Below are 22,905 nucleotides of genomic sequence, written 5' to 3'. Positions count from 1 at the left end.
ACAAATAAGGATGCATTCACTAGGATAGGGGGATGGAGTGGAAGTAGGGGGAGGCAAGCAGCTTAGTCCTGACAGCACTGACCTGACAGCACTGACCTGACAGCCAGGGATGCTGTCTTGGTGGCTGAGCCTGGAAACTCCTGCCTCCTGCTGCTTGCCACCACCTGCCACTCTGAAGGCTGCCACAGTCATCAGCCTTTAGCCACCCCGACCTGAGGGCTGGGGCTTCAACAGGCTTCTGCCAGAACTATCTGAGCAGCAGCCTGGAGTGGCTGGAAGTGCGCCGACAAAGGCAGAGATGAGCGGACCTGGGTGGGCAGTGTTCTAGAACTACTTTCTCCTTTTCTGTAGTGTAGACATGCCAGTTGGAAGAACTGACAGCTCTAAGGATGATCCTCAACCTGTAGATGTATATGAATTTAATGAGCTCAGAATTTGTATTGTACCATCTCCTGAGAAGAATCAAGGTATTCTGCCACTGAACAAGCATTTGTTGAGAGCTAGCCTCTAACTCCTAGACTGTCAGAACTGCTGGGCCCTTCAAGACGGGCTGCTCACACCCACTCATGTTAAGCCTGGTGAGGCCTGTACTCTGTTTTCACAGGAAGAAATCCTCACCCAGTCTTCTCCAAACACATTCCCAGGTTCTGTCATTAGTGGGATAGAGATGATTACTGTGGGGAGAAGAGAAACATCTGGATGGATTTGGTGAGGTTGACCTATAGAGGAAGTAGGTGCTGCCTGAGGTAGCTGTAACAGAAGCTAAAGGTCAAAGGAGAAGGCTCTGTCCCAATCCAGATGACTCCACTTCTGCTGGACCCAGGTTCACAAGCTTAATCTGCATTTCACCTAAATTTGACTAACAAGCCCAAAATCACACAGGCAAAGGGAGAAGTGGAGGCAGAACCGAGGTTGGAGGCCACCAGGGCCACCGGGCAGAGATCATTTAAGCCCAACCTTCTCACTTCTCCCTGGGCTCTGCCTGTAAAGGACCTTATGGTGTGACCTCTTGTAGGTCCCTTTCACACTCGGGGCCTCAGTTTCCCCACTGTAAAGTGAATGGGTCCCAGCTTTGGTAAGCTTATGCTTACCTGAGGCTTTCTTCCTGGGCTGCTCTTGTAGAGAAAAGATAAATCTTCTTCCTCCATCCACGAGGGCTTCTTTCCCTGGGGGTGAGAGTAGGCTGAGGAGAGCCACTTGCACACACTCTTAAAGAAAGTATTACCTGCACCAGCTCAGTGAGAGGCACAGATCAGACTGTTACTTGAATCAAATTATGAGCCTCCCCAAATATATCTATGACATTTAAATAGGGAATTACTTGAACATAGACTGTGGGGTCCGGTGTGGAGTGTGGGAGACTAGCAAAGTGAATCCTGAGAGTAGCAGGTCTGCACCTGTTGGATCGAGAAAGGCGGCCTACGATTCTGGTCAAATGAGCTGTGCTTATTGACATATTCTATTAGAGAGTACTACCAGGTCACCAGTCACCAGAAAGGCTGCCAGCTCTCCAACCACCTCCAGGGAACTATCCTGAATGGGGCCTTAACAAGCCTAAGAGAGGGTTGGTTTGGGTCCCAAGCCAATATTTGCTCTGCTTTATGTCAGTCATATGGAACCCAAACCAACCCTCTCCTAGGTGCCTCACCAGTCGGTGCAGGGATCCCAATTTCAAGTTTGGTTTTTTATGGTCAAAGTCCAGCATAGATTAAATGAAGGGGTGTGATGATTGTGTTAAAAGAGAACTCCAGACCAGTTTAACTCTTGGACACACATCCCATCTCACCATGGTGCTTCCAACCTTCTAGAAATGATGGGCTCCTATTTTCTGATGACAAAGCCCCCCACAGGATTGCTGCCTGGCCATCAGGGAGTGCCTCTGTAACTGAGGCTGAGATCCCACTTTCAGTCCTCCAGCTGTGGCCCACCCCTGCTCCACCCACCGGGTGTGGCCTGTCCTAGGCTCTTAGGTATGGCTGCATTGTGAAATGATGGCTACAGAGCTGGCATCTCCTGTAGTCTAGTACATCTAGTGCACTACCTCATAGTTAAAAAAAATCTGTTTAAGCCACTGAGGGTGGCTCCTAGTGCCAACTCCAAGAACAGGAAGCTTCCCTTTCTTGGGAGGAGGGGCAGATGGTAACGTGGATCGTCCAGGTCAATGGGAGCAGGGCAACCACAGTAAGTACTGGACAACAACACAAAGACTCCATGTGTGGCTTCCATCGAGTCCCTCTCCAATTGGTTTGGCCTTCTCCGTCCCATGCAGCACTTCAGCAAGGGGCCTGGCTGAAGGCTATGAATTGTGTGGAGCCTCCTCATTGCAGTCTCCAACCATCTGATGCTGGGAGAATGTCACCAGGATGCAGCCACGCCGTGTGGCCAATGAACTGAGAAAACACCCCTTTTCTAGAATGCTCTAAAGAGGCAGAATAATTCAGAGGTGAGGAAGGAAATACTCCACCAGAGACCCAGGCAGTTCCTACAAAAGCCAGACTTTCCTTCACCTAGGGAGTGACAAGACCAGTGGAAAACACTCTCAAGCAGTAACCCCCAAATGCTCTGCAAGCCAGTGGCGTCCAGATACCGCACAAGCGAGTGGGCTGTCTAATCCCATCATCATGATGTAAATATCTCTAGGCTGCCCTGGGCTGTGCCTGACCCTGTCCTCAGCTCTCCACACCTCCACCTACAGCCCATGCACAGAAGGACCACCCAGGAATGCTGCAAGTGTGGCACCTCCAGGGCCACCCAGTGAGAAAGAAGGCAGCTATGCTGGTGACTCCAGGCCCATTTGGCAGGTGGTACCTTCACACCACAAAGCCCAAACTGAGGCCCCAGATTTGGCTGATGAGGGCATATTGGACAGGCCTCACTTATGCTCTTCCCCATTGCCACCTGGCCTCTGGCTACCTGGACTTGGCTACCTGTGGATCCTCTCACAGGTGCCACCATCTTGGCTGAGTCTCCAGATGCGAGGTCCCTGAGGCAGTGGCGGGCTTCTCGCTAATGCTGATGGGATTAGGAATGGGATAGGTGGGGAGGGCCCTGGACTGGGCCCTGATGAGCCAAGTGGGTTTTTAGAGGGGCTACTGGTACATTTCAGGGACAGGACATCTGGTAGAGCTAAGCTGGGGCAATAAGGAGCCACTGCTAATCTGAGAGCTAGAAACAATCAGCTTCTGGGTCATTATTAATTAGGGTAGTTTGGGCTGTGTGGAAGTCATGTACTATATGGGGTAGCCACAGCTCTCTCTCCAGATAATCTCCAAGACTTCTGATTGGGACTGTGTGAATGCAGTAGCAATATCTCTTCTTACTGCCAGGCCCTGCCAGTCCTGCCTCCACGCCCTGGCTTGTCCCCCTTATGATCTGACCCATGCCAGGCTGCCATAGTATGTTACTTCTGCATTAGCACTCCTTGGGACCTGCCTCTCCACTGTCCCTCAGACTTTAAAGAACTATACAAACCCAAGGGGCTCTTCCCAAGAGAATTGATATGACTTGAGGTGATTCCATTTCTGGAAGTAGTCACTCCATTTTCTGCCTCACTCTTTCAGTGCTTCACAGAGCAGGATGACCCAGGTGCCCTTGTGGTGAGGATCTTTGTTCAGGGGAATGTGACTTTCATCAGGGTGGCCCAGATAAACCCAGTGGTTTTGTGGTTCGGAGTGGGAAAGCCTTCCCAAGAGCAGGACATGGGATTGGACATGGAAGCCTGTTTCTGGGCTCCAGGCCTGTTGGATTGGCCCCATCAGATCAGTGGCAACCTTGCCTGTGGGCACCCTGACCAGGGCACACAATCCTCTGCCCAAAACTCCTGGAATCACAAGACACAAATGACTATTGTGGTACTAAGCACTTTGTATGCATTCACATAGTTATCTTTACAACTCTATGAGAAAGATATTCCCATTATCATCCTCATCTTAGAAATGAAGAACAGAGATGCCTGCAATTTAGAGGTTTATCAGGGAATCATCTCCAAATTGGTGGGGGCTGGAACTTGAGTGTGAGTGGCTAGAGAGAACAAGGAGCAAAGATTAAAGAGTCTTGCCCGCCTGTCTTCCTTCCTTCCTCCCTCCCTCCCTCCATCCCTCCCTCTCTTCCTTTCTTATTCCCATCTTTCTCCTTTCTTCTCTTTCTCCATTTCCTTTTGTTTTAGTAAGGGAGACCTGATTTATAAGTAGACTTCAAGAGTGACTTTGGAATACTTACTAAGTGACAGGTACAGTTCCACATGCATTTTAGGCTTTACCTTAATGTTCCCAGTGACTCAAGGAAGTCAGTACTAATGTGATCACCCCCACCCTCATTGTACAGATGAGGGTGCCCAGTTGAAGACAGGGAGTGTCACTTGATTAAGGGCATTTGGCTGGCTAAAAAGTGGTGGAACCAGGGAGTGAACTTGGGTTTGTCAGCCTCCAGAGCCCTGTCCTCAAGCAGAAGTGGGGCTTGGAGGAAATGGGCCAAGGTGGCATTCAGATGATAGGGAAATGGTTGAAGGAGAACCAGAGCTAGAGAAAGAGAGAGAGACAGAGAGACTATAACAACTTCCTCTACAAGCAGAGGAAATAACAAGAGCAACCAGTTACCAAGCCTCTGCTTCAGCCCTGTTAACTACATCAATTCCTTTCATCTTCAGTGTAACCTTATGAGGTTAGAAATTGGGGTACTGAGATGAAAAGGCCTTTGGTCCAGGGCCTCCTGGGGGAACACACAGTGACAGACTGCCTGGAAGGCGCAGTCAGGAGACACCCCTGCTGAACCCACGCAGCCTCCCCCTCCTTTCCTGGCATGATAAAAACAGACCCCATTTGGATTGCAGTGGCAAGGTCAGGAAACAAGGTGACAGTCCTCCTCATTGCCAGGACACCAACTAGAGTAGTTTAAATGGGGCAAATAGAAAAATAGTTGCTATAAGAACATTTATGATCTGCTCTCACAGTAAATTTCAAATATGCAATACAGTATAATTAAATATAGCCACAGTGCTGTACATTAGATTGCCCAAGTTTATGCATCCTATAACTGAGAATTTGTACCCATTGACTGACATCTCCCCATTTCACACCTCCCCCCCCGCCCCGCAACTCTTGGTAACCAGCCTTCTACTGTTTCTATGATTTTAAAACAGTTCTATGAGTTCAGAAACAAATAAAACTAGATGAAGTTATGGATGGATGCATTGACTAACTTGATTGTGGTAATCATTTCACAATATATATGTATACCAAATCATCACACTGTATACCTTAAATATTATACATTTTTAATTTGTCACTTATACCTCAATAGAGCTGGAAAGAATAAAGAGAAAGGAAAAAAAACAGCTGCTGGTTAATCAGAGCCTTCTTTCCTGTAGTGGGGTGTTTGGGTCTCTAGTTTTGGGACTGAAGCTTTTATAATCTGGGGCCCTCTTTATGAAACAGAATATAAAATTAAAACAAAATTAGGTACCGGGTCTTAGAAGGCTTGAGGGATGAACTTTGAAGCTTAGGCCAGAGGTGACCTTACCTCTCTCTGTGCTCCAACAGTAGGCTAAATAAAATGGCAACAAGCTTCAGACTATGCAGAAAATTTCCCTGCTTGAGAAATTCAACTGCTATGTAGGTGGGAGAAGATTCCAGAGACACCTGATTAGTTCAGAACCTTCTAGAGGGGCATCCTGTCTATGACCTCTTCCTGCTAGGACACACCAAAGAGAGATGCTGCTATCAATGGCCACATTTAAAACAATTTATGTCCAGAACATGCCTCTGTAGCTTAGCAGAGGGGTCACATGCTTACTGAATAAGCACATTTTAGCTCCTGAGTGCCAACTTTTAGCCTGCAGAGATATTGACCCCACTTAGTAGATTTAGAGCCAGGCTGGTGAGCTCTGATGCCATGAGAGTCTTGGCATCAGAGCAGCTGAAACTTGGAGGGAACATGGGATAAGGAGTCAGTCCAAAGACTCTTCCCATGGTCTAGGTCCTCTCTTTTTAAATTGAGGTAAAATAGACATAGCATGAAATTAACTTTTTAAAAGTGTACAATTCGGTAGCATTTAGGACATTCACAACGTTGTGCAACTATCACCACTATCTAGTTCCAGAACTTTTTCATCATCCCAAATGGAAACCCCCCTCCCCCAGCTCCTGGCAACACATTTATCTACCCTCTGTCTCTATGAATTTGCTTATTCTGAATACTTCATATAAATGGGATCATACAATATGCGGCTTTTTGTGCCTGGCTTCTTTCACCCAGCATCATGTTTTCTGGGCTCATCCATGTTGTGGCATGCCTCAGTACTCCGTTCCTTTTGTGGCCAAATAATATTCCATTGTGTGGACGTGCCACACTTGGTCAGTCCATTCATCTGATGGACATTTGGGTTGTTTCTGTCTTTTGGCTGTTGTGAATAGTGTTGCTGTGAACATTTGCATACAAGTTTTTGTTGAACACTTGTTTTCGGTTCTTTTGGGTGTATACCAAGGAGTGGAATTGCTAGGTCATGGTGTAATTTTATGTTGAACTAACTTCTTGAGGAACCACCACACTGTTTTTCACAGCCTTGGTCTTCTTGGAAACTTGCATCATTGGAGGTATATGGAAGAGTAGCAGGGAGAGCTGGGACCCAAAGCTGATCTCCAGACTGGCAGAGAAATCTCTGCAGCTTCCTTAGAGAAGCACCTTTCTGTTCCTGCTGCTGGTCTGCACCACACTGTACCATGGCCTTTGCTAGTACCAGAGGCAGATGTAGGCAACACTTTTCCTATCTCCAGGCCAAATGATGGCATCCAGAGGCTGAGGGCCAAGGGAAAAAGCATGAACAAATGCGGTGACCAGGGAGTTGGCTTCTGTACCTTCTCAAGGCCAAGTGCCCTTTCCCATCTAAAACTGCAACCTGGACAGTGCTTGGTAAAGCCCTAATGTCCTATGGCAGAGTTTGGGGACATCCACTGGTCACTGCCATTTGAGTTGGAGAGGATGTTGCACTCTCTTCCTGGCTGGGAATGTACCATCTAGCATGGACTGCATTTGCCTCAGGCAAGAAACTTTTCTGAAGGCTTTGTCTTCCACAAGCCTACTCTGCTGCACCCACTCTTCTGCCTCCCAGCCCCTCCGGCCCAGCTGTATATCTGGAACCCTGAAAAGGTGAGCTCCTCGTATGCTCCCCATCTATTCAGCCATGCGGGAAATTCCTCTAGAGCCATTTCTGGGAACAACATGGCCAGAAGCAGCAAGAGACGTGTCTGCACAATGACTCAGCAGAGACTGCCTGTGCAACGGGTGTGTACCTGGGAGGTTGGTTCTGTATTTTTATACACATACAGGATGCGGCTTCTAGTAGCAAAGACTTTTTAGGGCTGTATGGGGGGGTATATCATGTTCATGACATGACATAAGCACTCACAGTAGGCTAAAGGGATCCATACAGATTCTCAGGATGTTGCGCTTTTCTAGACCTTCAGATCCAAGTCTTGGTGTTACCAACTACAGGCGTTTATAAAATCCCAGGCCCTTTCAGTGGACAGTGTCCTTTCTCATTCATCAGCCTTTGATTCTAACAAGAATCCTAGGAGGTAGGCAGGGCTTTGCTTGGGGTCCCTGATTTACACATGGGTAAACTGAGGCGAAGGAGTTGCAGGTGGCTTACTAAAAGTCATATAGATAGTGGCAGAGCAGAGCTTGGCACTCAGGACTCCAGAGTTCAGCCCAGGTAACAGAACCCCCAAGAACCCCAGGCATGTATAGTGGTAGATGTGTGGACACCTCAGCAGTAAGCCAGCCTTCCCCGAATGAACCCAGAGGTAATTCTGGGGTGCTAAAGGAAAGGCAGATCACTTCAGCTCTTCGCACTTAGACTGAGGATAAAAAATCAGTTTTAGTTTCAGCCACGATATTTTGACTTGCTTGTAGGGACGGTTGTATTTGACCCAAGGTTTTCCAAACCATACATCACAGGATAGTGCCAGATAGCAGTGACCTCAGAGAAGAAATCTCCTATTGTAGTTTCTATGATATACGTTAGGGTAGCTTGGCTGCTGAGAATTTGCTGATTCTCCTGGGCCCTTAATGAGCTCTCAAGTGCCAGGGTACACTGACTGGACCACTACACACTCCTTGCACACTATAGGCTTTGTAGGCAAATGGATAATCTGATTATACAAAAAAAAAAAAAAAAAGAAGATAAAGAAGAAAACCTTCTGCACAACAAATTCTAATAGAAGAACTTAGCAGTGTAGGGTGATTAGAGGGCTTGAGGTAGGCCCTGAGCCCTCATGGTCTGTTTAAACCTTGTCTGTAATTGGTGGTCACCTTGGGCAAGTCATTTTTCCCTCTGTGAGCCTGTTTTCTTACCTACAAAATGGGGAAAGTAAAGCCTTCGTAAATTTGTTGTAAGGATTACATGAGCTTAGAAATGTAATTAGCATAGTGTGTGGCATAGTGTAGATACCAAATAAATATGATCTCTCCTTCTACTCTTGAAAATGCAAAAACATTCTTGGTGGTCCTAAAATAGCCTGTAACATGGTTTACTCAGCAGCATTTGCTATTCAAGGCAGATCTGCCTTTAGTCATTGGCTGCGCTCCTGAACAGCTGTGTGAAAGGCTAACTTTTGTAAACCAAATCATAATAAAATGCAGCAAAAATTTGTCACTGAAAGGAAATCCTCAGTATATCCTTTTATGAAATGAAAGATCCCTCATCCAAACTTAACTTTTTTAAAAGTGCGCATTTGGAGATATAGCCCTTTCTTATGAATCCTAATTCAATTTTGGCCATAAACACACGTTGATGTTCCCCACCCCAAAGCACATAGCAACAAGAGTAGGTTCTATATTGAAAATAATGACAATTTAAAAACATGTACTTATTTCACTGTATGTGGACAGTGTCTATGATTGCATCATGAAGTGTCATATAACCATGTACATGTACATGAGAGAGAGATAGAGAGAGAAGTGGTAGGGTGGTGGTGGTAGAGGGGATGATGGTAGTAATCATGGTAATGGTAGAGGTGATGGAGGTGGTAATGATGGAGGTAAGGGTGGTAGTGACAATAGTGGTGGTGGTAATGGTGGTGGATGTGGTGGTGGCAATTGGGATGGTGGGATGGTGGTAGCAATGGTGATGGTGGTAATGGTGTTGATTTAAAGGGTGGTGGTAGTGAAGGTGAGGGTAGTGGTGGTGGAGGTGGTGGTGCTGGTAGCAATAGTGATGGTGCTGATGGTGTTGATGAGGGTGTTGGGATCAGGGTGAGTTCCCACAGTATATTTCATACTTGTTGTGCCATTCTGTCAACAGCACCACTGACTGGGACAGAGGAAGAAGGCACACTCTGAATGTGTTATTAACGGAAACCTCAAAACAGTCTGTCTCCTTGTAGTCATTCAAAATTATCTTTTTCTTACCTGGAAAACTGAAACTGAATTACCGGGAAAAACACAGGAGATTTTTGTTTGTTAATATGCTGCCAATAAAGTAATTTTATGTCAAATTTAACTACAGGAAAGGGCAAGGCATTTTCTAAGTTCCTTAGATGTCTTGTGGCTAAAACAAACAAAAGGATGGACAGCAGTTAGATACTGTACACTTAGCTGTTTGAAGCCATATATTCAGAAAGCAGATGTTGGGAGTTGGTGTTTGAGGACTGATTTCCTGGAGGTATTTTATATAGGCCAAGTTCATTGTTCTAAACTCTAAGGGCTTGACTTGAGGGAGGAAAAGAGGCAAGAACATGTTTAGTTTTGCTGACAGCATCACATGGGCAGCCCTAAGGCTAGACAACTTTAGGGCCTGAAGCTTATTCTAGGAAAGAAGCACCTACAGACTGGCACTGGGCTCCCCTCCACTATAGAGATGAAGTCATATGACAGTAAAGGGCAGGCAGGGCTGCCTAGGGGGCCCAGAACTGACACCTCCATTAGAATGCGCACAGGCCAGGGAGAGAAGTGGGGAACCAGAGAGAAGGAGCTGGAATTCTAGTAGGACAAACGATAAGTGAACAACAAGAACAAGTTAAGAGTGTGTGCAGTATTCTTTCAAAGACTGAAAAAATAGTGATGTGATAGAATGGCAGGTGGCTCTGAGCAGGCCAGGAGAAGGACTGGGGCCAGAGCATCCCAGGCAGGAGGGCAGCAAGTGGGAAGGCCCTGGGGTGGGGCTTTTGGACTGTTCCAGTGACGGGCAGCCAGCCAGTGTGCCTGTCACACAATGCACCAGGGAAGTAGTCGTGAATTTGCAGAGGGTCTTGCAGGCTATGGGAAAGGGATTGGATTGTATTTTGTTTGTAGGGAAGCCATCGGGGGACTTAAGCAGAGGAAGGATTGGCTTCATCTCTTTGAAAAAGATCTCTCTGGATGCTGATGGGAGGAGAAATGGAAGGAAAAGAAACACTTTTAGGGGCAAGAACTTTTGAGAAGGGTGGAATTGGGAGTGTGGAGTTGGGGCCAGCTTTGGCACAGGAGGGGAAGCTAAACATGTGGCCGCATGAGGGCCTGTAATTCTACCTGAAATGGGTACCATTTGTTAGGGTAAACAAATGAACCAAATGCCCAGTGATACAGACCAAGTGTTGGCAAACTTCTTCTGTGATGGTCCAGGTAGTAAATGTCTTAGGCTTCGCAGGCCATGTGGTCTCTGTTGAAGCTCTGTGTAGTAGACAATATGTTAATGACTGGGCGTGACTGTGTGCTAATAAAAGTTTATTTACAAAAACAGCCCGTGGGCTGGATTTAGCTCACAGGCTGTAGTTTGCCAACCTCTGACCTAGAGCATGAACTGAGCATCTTCTGGGAGGGAAATAAGTTCTTTCCAAGTTGCCCTCCTCACATTGCAGGGGGCCACGTAGGCCCATTATTCACAGAAGAGTGGGTGGGCAACCTTTCTGGAGCAGAAAAACGTAAAGATTTCTTCCGTAGTGCAAGTAAGGTGACCATTTCTAAACCGTGCAAGTGATCCAGCAGTCCCAAAAGTTGTTTCACTTCTCATTGTGCGCCCGTTCTCAGGTGCTCCAAAGCTTCCAGTCCTTTGTAGGGACATGGATGAAATTGGAAATCATCATTCTCAGTAAACTATCGCAAGAACAAAAAACCAAACACCGCATATTCTCACTCATAGGTGGGAATTGAACAATGAGATCACATGGACACGGGAAGGGGAACATCACACTCTGGGGACTGTTGTGGGGTGGGGGTGGGGGGGAGGGATAGCATTAGGAGATATACGTAATGCTAGATGACCAGTTAGTGGATGCAGCGCACCAGTGTGGCACATATATACATATGTAACTAACCTGCACAATGTGCACATGTACCCTAAAACTTAAAGTATAATAACAAAAAAAAAAAGAGAGGAGAGAAACATCATCCCCTCCAGGATACCCTTGGGCCTTGTTCTTATAGTCTTGTACATTGTTGAACAATTTGCATGGGCTAGTGGATTAAAGCACACCCTCCACCGTCAGGCCCTCAAGGGTCTCTATGAAATACAGTCTCACCTTCTACCCTTTCCATCACCATCCTAGGTGCTATGGCCAACCTTGAGGCTGCCATGTTAGGTCTATGCATTTCCCACCTCCACCACATAACTCTCTGAAGGCCAGGTAGTTTCCTATTCATCTTGGTAACCCCAAAGCCTCGTGACAGGGCTCTGCTGGCATCTGCGGATGTGAATGAACCATTGGAGAAAATGGTACTCTGCAAATAACTCTGTTATTTTCCCATTTCCTGTGTAAGGCCTAGAGACAACGACTTTTTAGATGCATCCCTTCCCCTCTGTATGACACTGGCCTTCTCTTGTGTCCAGCAATGTGGGTGGCCTAGATGATTTCTAAGGGACTTCTGGCCAAGATGAACAGCAGCTGCATCTTACTGAGCATTTACTATGTGCCATATACTCAGCCACAGCTCTAGGGGCATAGAAGCAGAAGCTCTCAGGGTCAGGGCAGTGAGTGAGCAAGCGAGCACCTATGCCAGCCCTGCCTCTGAATGGGGACTTGAGAGGGTGATGGAAGCCTGCAGCACTGGAGGGAGGCAGACAAAGACAGGCCTGTGCCGAGGGGACCCGGAGCAAGAGAGAGGGAGGCAATGACAGCAGAGACATGTCTGCGCCTTGGGTTTGAGTGCCCAGTGGTCAAATCCACTTCCCTGTGGCTGATGCTTGCCTTTCTAACTTCGGAATTTAGGGGTTGGAGATCTGGTGAGAAGGTAGGAGGGAGATGAGGAGGAGAAGGGAAAGGCAGGAAGGAAGGGGAGGGAAAGGAAAAGCAAAAGGGGAGGAGGAAGGTTTCCAACAAATTATTCTATAGCAACTGCGGAAATCAAAATTTGTTGCCCAAATCTTAGAAGCTCATGTCCCTCCTCCCCAGAAGTCTGGAATGCAGCACTCCAGGGGTAGCTTATAACCCAAATATCTATCTGTAAAAAGAGAAACATTGGGCTTTCCAGCTGTGGATTCTCAGTAAAAGCAAGACGCCTCAGCCTACACAGGCCAGCCCAGAGTTTGAGGAACCCCAGGCCCACACCCACAGGGCTGGCCCCTGGGTCTGCATACTCCCTAGAAATGTGCACACTTCTGAGCCTCAACTCTGTCCTGGAGTCCAACAGCATCCCTCTCCTTCCTGGGGCAGTTCCACCTCCAGAAACCTGTTACCTTGGGCCTTATGTCAAGGAAACTGTGGGAAAGAGCTAGGCAGGAATGCAGATGAGGCCAGCATGGGCTCCTAAAAGTTCAGAAATAGGCAGTGTCATGCTCCCAGGTGCCTGCATAAACCAGCTGAAAAATGGAGCTCGCCTCACCAGCACTCTCCCTTCAAACAGACTGTGATTTGCAGGTCACTGGTTTACCAAGCCAGGCTACCCAGGCAGGACCCAGATGCCAAGCCCAGTGGTGTCCTGCAAGCTGAGCAGTGCTCAGTTCTTGCGAAAAAAGGTCTATGTGAAGGCAAGGCCTCTGCCTGGCTTCTCACCCCAGTTGGGTGTCTGGAACAGGAAAGAGCCCTTACTGCAGAAGAAGGAGGAGGGAGCAAAGGGAGCGAACAGCTGCGTGCTCCATGGGGAGGATCCCCAAAGTAGAAAGGCGCATACACACTGCAGCCCTTGACCCAGAATGCTCACAGCTACATTACAGATTCAGGTCTCCTCAGTGTAGTGGGGCTGCTGATGAGACTGTGGCATCCTCAGGGGTCAGGACACACATTTTCCATCACCCTTCTGATGGCAAAAAACCTCTGAGCCAATGCCAACCTCTGATCATTAAAAAAAAAGTGCTCACAGCAGTGTGTGGTTTAGGATCATGCCCTGTGTGGTTTGAAACACGTGCACAACCACACCTTGTTCATCACCATCCCAGAAACCCTGACGCAGGCAAAGAGCAGAGTTATTAACCCTACTTTACTGATGTGGATACTGAGGCCCAGAGGCTCATGCAAGTTATCAGTAAGTGGCAGGGACAGTTGCCTCTAGATTAACTGGCTCCTAGGATCACCTGGGTCTTGGAAGGGGACCCATAAACATGAGCTCCCCTCTCTTGGGGCCAGATTTGCACCTGTGCCGCGCCTTCAGCCTGCATGAAGCAGGGGCTGCTGGCAAAGACTCAAAGCTGTAAATCTGGGTTTTCTCTTGAGGCTTCTAAGGGAGCTGTTTCGACAACTCACTCTGTTCCCAGCTGGCTGCCCCTGCATGGGGTTTTAAAGCAGCCTAGCTTTCTGCCAGGCTTGGCAGTGGACAACGCTGGTCAGAACGTCCCAGAGAGCTACCAGAATGAAGTAAATTTGCTTCTACTCTTTACCTGTTTATGGGCTGTCTCTGCCACTGGAATGAAAGGCACTGAGAAAAGTGCCTGGCCTGCAGAAGGCCCTGGAAATACCTGAGCTCCTAATCTGGGAATGGGAGTAGGAAGAGCTTTGGAGGCAGGGCACCTGAGTTTGAGATCTACAACTTCCTGCCTGTGTGACATTGGGAAGGTCTCCATCCTTTCTGAGCCTCAGTCTCCACCCTGGGGAAGTGGAAATATCAATCTCTGTGACACAGAAGCAAATGAGTGAATGTGCACAAAGTACCTTGCACAAGAGAGACGCTCAAACACTTGCCTCCAGGTTTCACCGAGAACTACAGAGTAAGATAGATTTGTCCCCAGTGGAGGAAGCCTGGGAATAATTTGCCCCTAGACTATGAATTCCTGGGGCTCAAGATCGAGCACAGGGCCAGGCACACAGAAGGGACCCTGGAAATGTGGCAGGAGGCCAGAGATAGACAGGCCCTTAGAGCTCATACCCATGCCCTCTGACCTCAAGAAGAAAGAAACCTGCTCAAAATCTCACAAAGAGCTTGTTCCAACCCTGAATCGAGTCTGAGGACTCCTTCCTGAGTTGAGCACTTTTTCTGCAAGAAGTATATGCCTCCAAAGCTGATGGGCGCAAATCTTGAACCCCGTCACATAAACACAAAGGGAGGAGGTGACTAGAGCTCCTCCTACTGGGTATGTCTAAGGTCACCAGTCTAAAGAAAAGGGATGGATAGAATGAGGCCAGTATTTTTGTAGCCATCCAAATGTCCACATACGCTGTTACACTGAGGGCTCCTCTCTCCCCCGTCTTCAGCCCTACTTGCATTTAGAGGTGAGAAAGATATGGGCTGAGGGGTTGCTTTTCGTCGTATTGTAGATGGAAAGCACACTGCCCTTGGGGCCATCCAAATGTGGACCCTTGATGTAGCACCCCACCTTCTGGATGGCCATCCTTCTGAAAGTCACTGAATTTCTCAGACTTTATTCTCTTTATCCATAAAGAAGGAGAATAATAATAATCCCCCCACCCTGCCCAACCACTGACTGGTTGGGAAGCTCAGAAGAAATGCTGGGCATGGCATCCCATTGTAATCTATAGAGTGAGTCGCTTCTTAATATTAAATGGCTGAACACAGAAGATGTGCAAAAAGTACTGTGTCCCCTTCCTCCTCCAACTGAACATTTCATGCCCTTTGCACCCTCATTTTGTCTAGGAGCTGCCTTATGAAGGGAATAGGTACCTGCTCCGAGCTGGAGGAAACTTTGCCACTTATGGTGGGGTATGGACTGAGACAGAGATGGCATGTGACATGCACACTGAGTCTCAACTCCATGCAGGCTCTGGAGCACTCTCAAATTGGAGTACTAATGCCTTTTAAATTCTCACACTAGCAATCCTTTGACCTACTGATCTAGGGATCTAGGGAAAGAATCGTGATCTTAACTTCAAAGGGAAGGACAAAATGTTCTGCCTCCTGTTAAAACTCCATACACTAACTGCAGAGACTGGATGCCTTATTAACTTTGGGTAGATGCCCAAATGTTCAAAAGGTCAAACTCTTCTGTTCCCCAGATCGCCAGAGTCATTAACCAGTCACACTATTAAATGAATGAACAGATGCTGAAAAGGTACTTGCATTACTGAGATTTCTTATGGTGATGGCCCCTGCCTGATATGTATTCAGCATTTTGTAGTTTTCAATGTGCATTAGAGTATAGTGGTGATGACATTGGCCTCTGAGTTGGCCACTTCTTATATCTGTGACTTTGGTCAAATTGCTTAATCTCTCTGAGTCTTGGTTTCCTGGAGATAATAATAGCTTCTTCTTCCCAGGGTTATCATGAGGATTACAGGAGATAATGCCCCAAAAATGCTTAGTAAAGTGCCTAGCACCTAGTCAATGCTGAATTAAAGGTGGTTATTCTCACTTTTCGTTCATTTGAACTTTGTTCTCAGGGAGGGCAAAGGATAGACAAAGCCCCATAGCTAGTGAGGAGTAGCTGCAAGACTAGAACCCAGATGTTCTGAGCCCTAGTCTTAGGCCAAGAACAACTGTTACGTGAGATGCACGTTTTCCTTCAAGGGAGCTCACAATTATTTCCATGTAAATTCAAGGACTGCTAAAAGAGAACTCTCCTCTGGGACTGATATCATTTTATTTCAAGATTGATTTGAAACATGTTTTTTGTTTGTTTGTTTGTTTGTTTTCTGGGAAAGAACAAGAGAACCAGTTAAGCTGAATGCCTGAAGCAAATCTCTGTTAGCGATGCTTTCAGGATGAGGGAGAGTGGTGCAAGAAACGTGCTTCCAGATGCACATGGTTTCCTGGGACTAGGGTTCAGGGTGTCATCCCTGGGTGTTATTAAGTGTCAGAAGGAGAGCAAACAAGGGAAACATCTGAGATCCAGCTAAGGCTACACCCTGGAAATGCAAGCCCAGCTCTTGCAAAGGACCTCCTTTGGCCACTCACCTTCCAGGCCTTACAATAACTTGTTTGGACAGCAGGTTTCTTGGTGGACTCACAGGCCATTCTGCTTTTATTTGGTCAACCTCAGTTCACAAGCACCCAGATGCTGAGATCCTCAGCATGTGCAGCAGAGTTTCATATTAGCACTGGGTACCTTTCTGAGGCTACAGGGATACCGTACAGCAGCACCTGTTCACGTCCAGCCAAAGGAGTGGGCTCTCTCAATGTCATCCAATGCTGTTTCAACTGTGAAGAAGACCATCTGAGAGAGTTGCTTTTGGAGGCTGAGGCAAATTTTTAAAATTCTTTGTTCTCCTCAACTGGGGTGAATTCTTGGTCTTCTAGGACAGCTTGAAGTTTTAGAAAGAGTCAAGCCACTCAGAACCAACAGAGAACTCTTTCAGAGAACAAGGTGTGGCATAGAGGAGGCAGAGGGCTGATCTTGATCAAATCCAAAGTGTGACTCTAAAGCAATGAACGTGAATTTTTGGCAAAGCTTACAAAGGGCTCTAAAGGCCATCTGCAAAGAGAAGCCAAGCCCGGAAATGACGTAAGCAATGACAACTTTTCCAGAGTAAATGCACAGATGGCCACTCCAAGGACCTATTCTAAGGACAACCCCCACTGGAATCTGTGCATTCAACTGTACACTGATCAAAACCAAAGCAGTTACTTACTGGCCACACTTTTTAAGAGTGTTGGTGGAGTTGGGGAGAAGGGGAAGAGGACCCCTGCATCCACAGTCCATCAACCCTTTCTCCTACAATTTGGCCCAAGTGAATGGAAACAAGTGGGAAATAAAAGAGAAATTTAAAGTCATGCTAAAACTGATCACGGACTCTGGGAGCATTATCAGGTTTTTCTTTACTGACTCAATTGTTGATCATAAAAGAGAAGCATGAAATATAAAGGGTAATTAGGATGGAGGTTAGAGATTTCTTTCTAGAAGAGGCCTAAGGCCTGGCAATTTGGACAGGCTGCTGGCCAAGTAATGTCTCCATCTCTGCCATCCCACCTGACTGCAATCTCTGTGAGAGCTGGGGACTGCAGTAAACAGTTTTGTAAATGTCTACATGCTCAACTTGATAGCACATTCTCAATACATTGTTGGTGGTTGACAATGAGGAAACAAAGAGAAAACAAGATTTCAATCACCTCCATCCACATCTGTGCACATATCAGAATTTTAAAATAAATTGAAAGCTGACTTGCTGAAAGTGGATTGCCCTGGGAATTGGAGAAGACAGGCCCTCTAGTTATGTGAAATGGCATTACCTCAGAGCCCAGGGCTTCCAGTTCTATGAAAAGGAAGGAAGCCGACCCACGGCTCTATAAGAGCCATTTCCTCTCTGCTCTATTAATTCCAGAGATTAAGCAAGCCACTCCTCTGTGGCCCTAATACCCTGAGATAACAGCTATTGTGTTTGCTGCAATTCCTGCTAACAGAGCTAATCTTGGTAGATTGGTGGTGTTGCAGGCTTTTATTGTCAAATTAAACTAGTCAATGGCTCTCATAGTCCCTTCTATCATCATCCTGCTCCTAGAACTACCACTGGAATCCCTAATCCTGAGGTTCAGAACACTTGGATGATGTCTGAGTTCCCAGGGAGGAAAGTAGAAGTGTGTCAGATGAGTTTTTAAAAGGACAACAGGGCCAGAAAGTTGAATGGGAAGACCTCTCTGTGCCCTACTCACTAGCTTTTTGTTCTCAGTCATACTAGGAAGCTCATGCAATATATCTAGTGCTTGCCATTCTGACTGGCTTCTATTAAGAGAAAAAGTAAGCTCGTCTTCCCTCTCTCATCCTTCCTCATTTTTCTTATTGAATGGATGCAATGCAGTGATCACTACTAGACTGGGAGGCTATATGGAACCTTAGACTATATTTCCAGCTCTTCTAGAAACCCACAAGGGGTTGGATCAGCTCATCTCCTAGATCTCTTCTAGATCACATTTGAATTCCTTATATTTTGAGTTGGATCCCTGCCACCAAGTTTGCACAGAAAATTTCAATAACACATCTTACGTTCAAGTTTAAGATTAGAAGCATTCAATACCCCCCTCCCCCCCATGGCCCATTGTCTGACCGATTCCTGGAGCTTTCTGGGCTCCTGACGATTTCCCACCATGGCGAAATGGGGAAGCATGCTCTTGATTACAAGCCGACTTTTCCAGTCATCCATTGTTTGACCTGCAATTTTATTCTTGACTCTCCAAGGCGTTTCCCAAACGACCTAGACACAGGGCTTAGGGAGACAAAAAGTACACTGTCTTTCAGATATGAAGATGAGACCACTGACCCCGTGAATCACAGACTTTCACTCTGAAGACAGGTTTGTGTGGAGTCAGCCACATTCCTTTTCCCTTCTTCCCACCCACCACCCTCATTGAGCACCCCCACCCCCAAGAATGAGGGGCATTTTTGTGAGACAGTTGGCTGGGATAAAATGACAGTCCTTGACCAGAGGAAAGAACAAAGTTCACTGGAAGGTAGAGGGGTGGATGGAGGAGCAGCTTCATGTGACTAAAATAACACTGGGCCTACAGGCATGATATCTGGGTCCTACGTCTGGATTTGCTTTTGTGTGATATGCAGTGAGATCCAGGAAAACTTCCTCTGTTCTCTGAGATGCAATTTCCTTATATGAAAACATGGTGGCTAAATTAGGTGATGGCTTAGGGCCTCTTCAGCTCTACTAGAGTAAGCCTTATGGTTCATAGAAGAAGTAGCCACCAACTGTGGCACTGTTAGGATACAGCCAAGTGAGCTAACAGTTCAAAGCCTGACAGACACAGGAAGGGAGCAACAGATATTGAAAGGGGCTCATGAAACCCTGGTGCACTGATGTAAAGGAAACTGACTTAGCAGGTTATGATCATGGCTACTCCTCCAGTGACAGATAAGCAGACATATGCAAACCCAGGCAAAGTTTCATTTCTTTTTGTTTTTCATGATGTAGACATGAAATAAGAGCTCCACTAAGACATTAATACATAAGGACAGCTCTACTTCCCATAAACCTCCTTGGCAGTACAGCATCAGCCTCTAAAATCTCAAGTCTAAACCTCTGCCTCTGGAAATATGGAGAAGTACTTTTCCCCATTCTCTCACTGAGTATCACTAAAACCTCTGGGCATTATATATAATACAAACATAATAAGACATTAAAAGGTGGAAAGAAAAAAGTATACTGGTTAGGGACCTTGGGACCTGAGCAATGATGCAGTGGCGAGTTCTCTGGATTTTGTTTCTGCCTCATATATACCAGACTTGGAGCTGAAGAAGCCAGAAACCCAGAATGCCAATGGGCACTAACAAAGAAGCCTGAACAAAAGCCTGCTCTTTCTAGCCAAAAGACCAGGAAAGAGGTAACCTAGCAAGACAGAAAACTTTTAGACAATAACTGCTCTACTCCAGCCAAACACCATAGAAGAAAATGCAGTCCCATTATATTCCATCAACAAAAGCCAAATGAGGAGACTAGACTCCACCCCCACATAGCAGTAATGAGGTGCCCTTCCCTATCCGCACTAGAGTAGTATCAGTAAAAGCCTAGTAGGGAGTTGGAATCCTCACCCCTGTCCAGCAGTAATGAGGAGCTCCATCCTCCCTGATGTCAGTGAAGAATAAGATGGTGCCCGCCTTCCCTGCCAGAGCAGTGTCAGAGGAAGTCAGCTAAAACAGAAAATTTAAATAAGATCCAGTCTTATAATGCAATATCCAAAATGCCCAAGTTTCAGCAGCAAAGCACTTGTCAGACCAAGAACCAGTAAGATATCAAACGGAATGGAAAATATTATTGGCAGAGGCCAACAGCAAGATGACACAGATGTCAGAACTGCCTGACAAGGATTTTAAAGCAGTAATCATTAAAGTGCTTCAACCAACAATTATAACCATGCTTGGAAGCAAACGAAAAAAATATAGAAAGTCTCAGCAAAGTAATCAGAATTCTCAGCAGAGAAACAGAACGTATAAAAAAGAACCAAATGGAAATTTTAGAAATGAAAAATACAATAATGGAAATAAATTCAGTGAATCAAATCGAGAGGAGAATGGTAAGAACAGAGGAAAGAATTAAGGTAGAACAATAGAAACATCACACTCTGGGGACTGTTGTGGGGTGGGGGGAGGGGGGAGGGGGGAGGGGGGAGGGATAGCATTAGGAGATATACCTAATGCTAAATGACGAGTTAATGGGTGCAGCACACCAGCATGGCACATGTATACATATGTAACTAACCTGCACATTGTGCACATGTACCCTAAAACTTAAAGTATAATAATAATAAAATAAAATAAAAAGAAATGATCAATCTGAACAACAGAGAGAAGATATCCTGGAAAAAAAAGTAAACATAGACTCAGGGACATGCAGAATTACAAGCAAAAGATCTAAATTTCATGTCACTGGAATTCTAGAAGGAGATGAGAAAGAGAATGAGACCAAAAAAAAAAAAAAGCATTCAAAGAAATAATTGCTGAAAACTCCCCAAATTTGACAAAAGACATACATCTGGAAATTTAAGAAGCTGAGTGAACCTCAAACAGTATAAATATAAAGAAATCCACTCCAAGACCTGTAACAACAAAACTTCTGAAACATGAAGAGAAAAGCCTTGAATACAGTGAAAGAGAAATGATACCTATAGAAGAAAAATAACTTGAATGAGAGTGAATTTTGGTTCATAAACCATGGATTCCAGAAGGAAGTAGCATAATATTTTTCAAATGCTGAATAAAGAGAACTGTCAACCCAGAACCCTATACTCAGTGAAAATATGCTTCAGATATGAAAGGGAGATCAAGACATTCTCAGATCAAGAGACACTAACAAAATTAGTCAACAATATGCCTCTACAAGGAGAATATCTAAAGAAAATTCTCTAAGCGGAAAGGGAATGATAAAAGAAAGAATATTGAACATTAGAAAGGAATAAAGACCAATGGAAAGAGAAAAAATTATGGGTAAATATAATGGACTTTCCTTCTCCTCTTGAGTTTTCCAAATTATGTTTGAAGGTTAAATCATCGATTATAACATTGTCTGATGGGTCTGTAAATGTATGTGGAAGGAATATTTAACACAATTACATTATAAATAGAGGAAAGTAAAGGGGTGAAAGGAAAGGTAGGGTTTCTACACTTCACTGAAACTGGCAAAATGTTGACACCAGTAGATTATTATAAGTTATGCATATATATAATGTAATACCTAGAGTGATCCCTAAAAATGCTATACAAAAAGATAGATTCAAAAATGCTATACATGAACCAAATGGAATTCTAAGCATTGTTTGAGTAACCCACAGGAAGTCAGAAAAAAGAAAATAGAAAAACAAAAAACCAGAGAACAAACAGAAAACAAAAATAAATTGGCAGAACTAAGCACTAATTTATCAATAAATACAATAAATGAAAATGGTCTAAACATACCAATTAAAAGACAGAGATTGGCAAAGAAGATAACATGATCCAATGATATGCTGTTGCAAGATGCTCACCTCAGATATAATGATTTAGAAAGGCTGAAAGTAAAATGATGGAAAAAGATACACCATGCAAATATTAATTTTAAAAAGTAACAGAGGTGGCTCTAGTGATATTAGATAAAGTAGACTTCAGAGCAAAAAAAAAAAAAAAAATACCAGGGACAGATAGGGACATTACATAATGCTGAAAGTGTCAATCCACCAACAAGACATAGTACTTCTAAATGTGTATGCTTTAAACAGAAGACCTGCAAATATAGGAAGCAAACGTTTTTAGAACTGAATGGAGAAATAGAAAAATTCACCTTTATAGATGGGGACTTCAACACCCTCTCTCAACAACTGATAGAACAACTACACAGAAAATCAGCAAGATGTAGCAGAGCCCAACAACAGGTTTCAATAAGGCCTAAATAAAATGTATAGATTGCTCCACCTGAAAAGAATATAATTTACATTACTTCAAACACCCAAGAAATATATACCAATATAGACATATTTTCGGTGATAAAACAATCCACAAAATATTAAAAGAATTCAAATAATAAATGATGTTTTCTCTATGATGGAATCAAATTGGAAAACAATAACAGAGAGACAACTTGAAAATCTACAAACACTTAGAAATTAAAAAGCATACTTTAAAACAAATTCATGGGTTAATGAGGTCTTAAAAGAAATAAAAATTACATTGAACTGAATTAAAGTGAAAATACAATGTATCAAAATTTGTGGGACACAGGTAAAGCTGTGCTAAGATGATAATGTATAAAACTAAATTTTTGTGTTAGAAATGAGGGAAAATCTAAAATTAATAATATAAGCTTCCACTTAAGGAACCTACAAGAATAAGAATAAAATAAACCCAAAGCAAGCAGAAGGAAGAAAACAATAATAAAAATCAATAATACTGAAGACAGTTTGATAGCAGAGTATATGGTGACCATAGCTAACAACAATGTATTGTATATTTCAAAATAGCTAGGAGAGAGGACTTGCAATGTTCCCAACACATAGAAATGATAAATATTAGCGATAATGGACACCCCAAGTACCCTAACATGATACTTTCACAGTCTATGCATTTAACAAAATATCATATGTACCGCATAAAGATGTACAAATATTTGTATCAATAAACATAATATTAAAGAGAGAAAAACA

The 22,905-nt window shown here is 44.8% G+C and overlaps 1 protein-coding gene across 11 annotated transcripts in view; it reads right to left on the bottom strand.

Annotated features, from left to right (window-relative positions):
* The window catches only part of MAMLD1 (mastermind like domain containing 1), a 147,810-nt gene that overhangs the window by 50,330 nt on the left and 74,575 nt on the right, over positions 1–22,905 (bottom strand). For 5 of the 11 annotated variants that reach the window (XM_055375529.1, XM_055375530.1, XM_055375538.2 and 2 more), the window contains 2 exons: positions 18,336–18,494; positions 1,092–1,166 (listed from right to left, as the gene is read on the bottom strand). In XM_055375529.1, coding sequence (XP_055231504.1) covers positions 1,092–1,166; positions 18,336–18,431 — 171 coding nt within the window. In that variant the 5' untranslated portion in view covers positions 18,432–18,494. The remainder of the gene's footprint in view (positions 1–1,091; positions 1,167–18,335; positions 18,495–22,905) is intronic. The other 6 variants (XM_055375536.1, XM_055375534.2, XM_055375535.2 and 3 more) reach the window with 2 other exon arrangements.

Source organism: Gorilla gorilla, chromosome X (genome assembly GCF_029281585.2).
Source record: "Gorilla gorilla gorilla isolate KB3781 chromosome X, NHGRI_mGorGor1-v2.1_pri, whole genome shotgun sequence".
NCBI lineage: Eukaryota > Metazoa > Chordata > Mammalia > Primates > Hominidae > Gorilla > Gorilla gorilla.
This window is presented reverse-complemented; position numbering and strand designations above follow the sequence as displayed.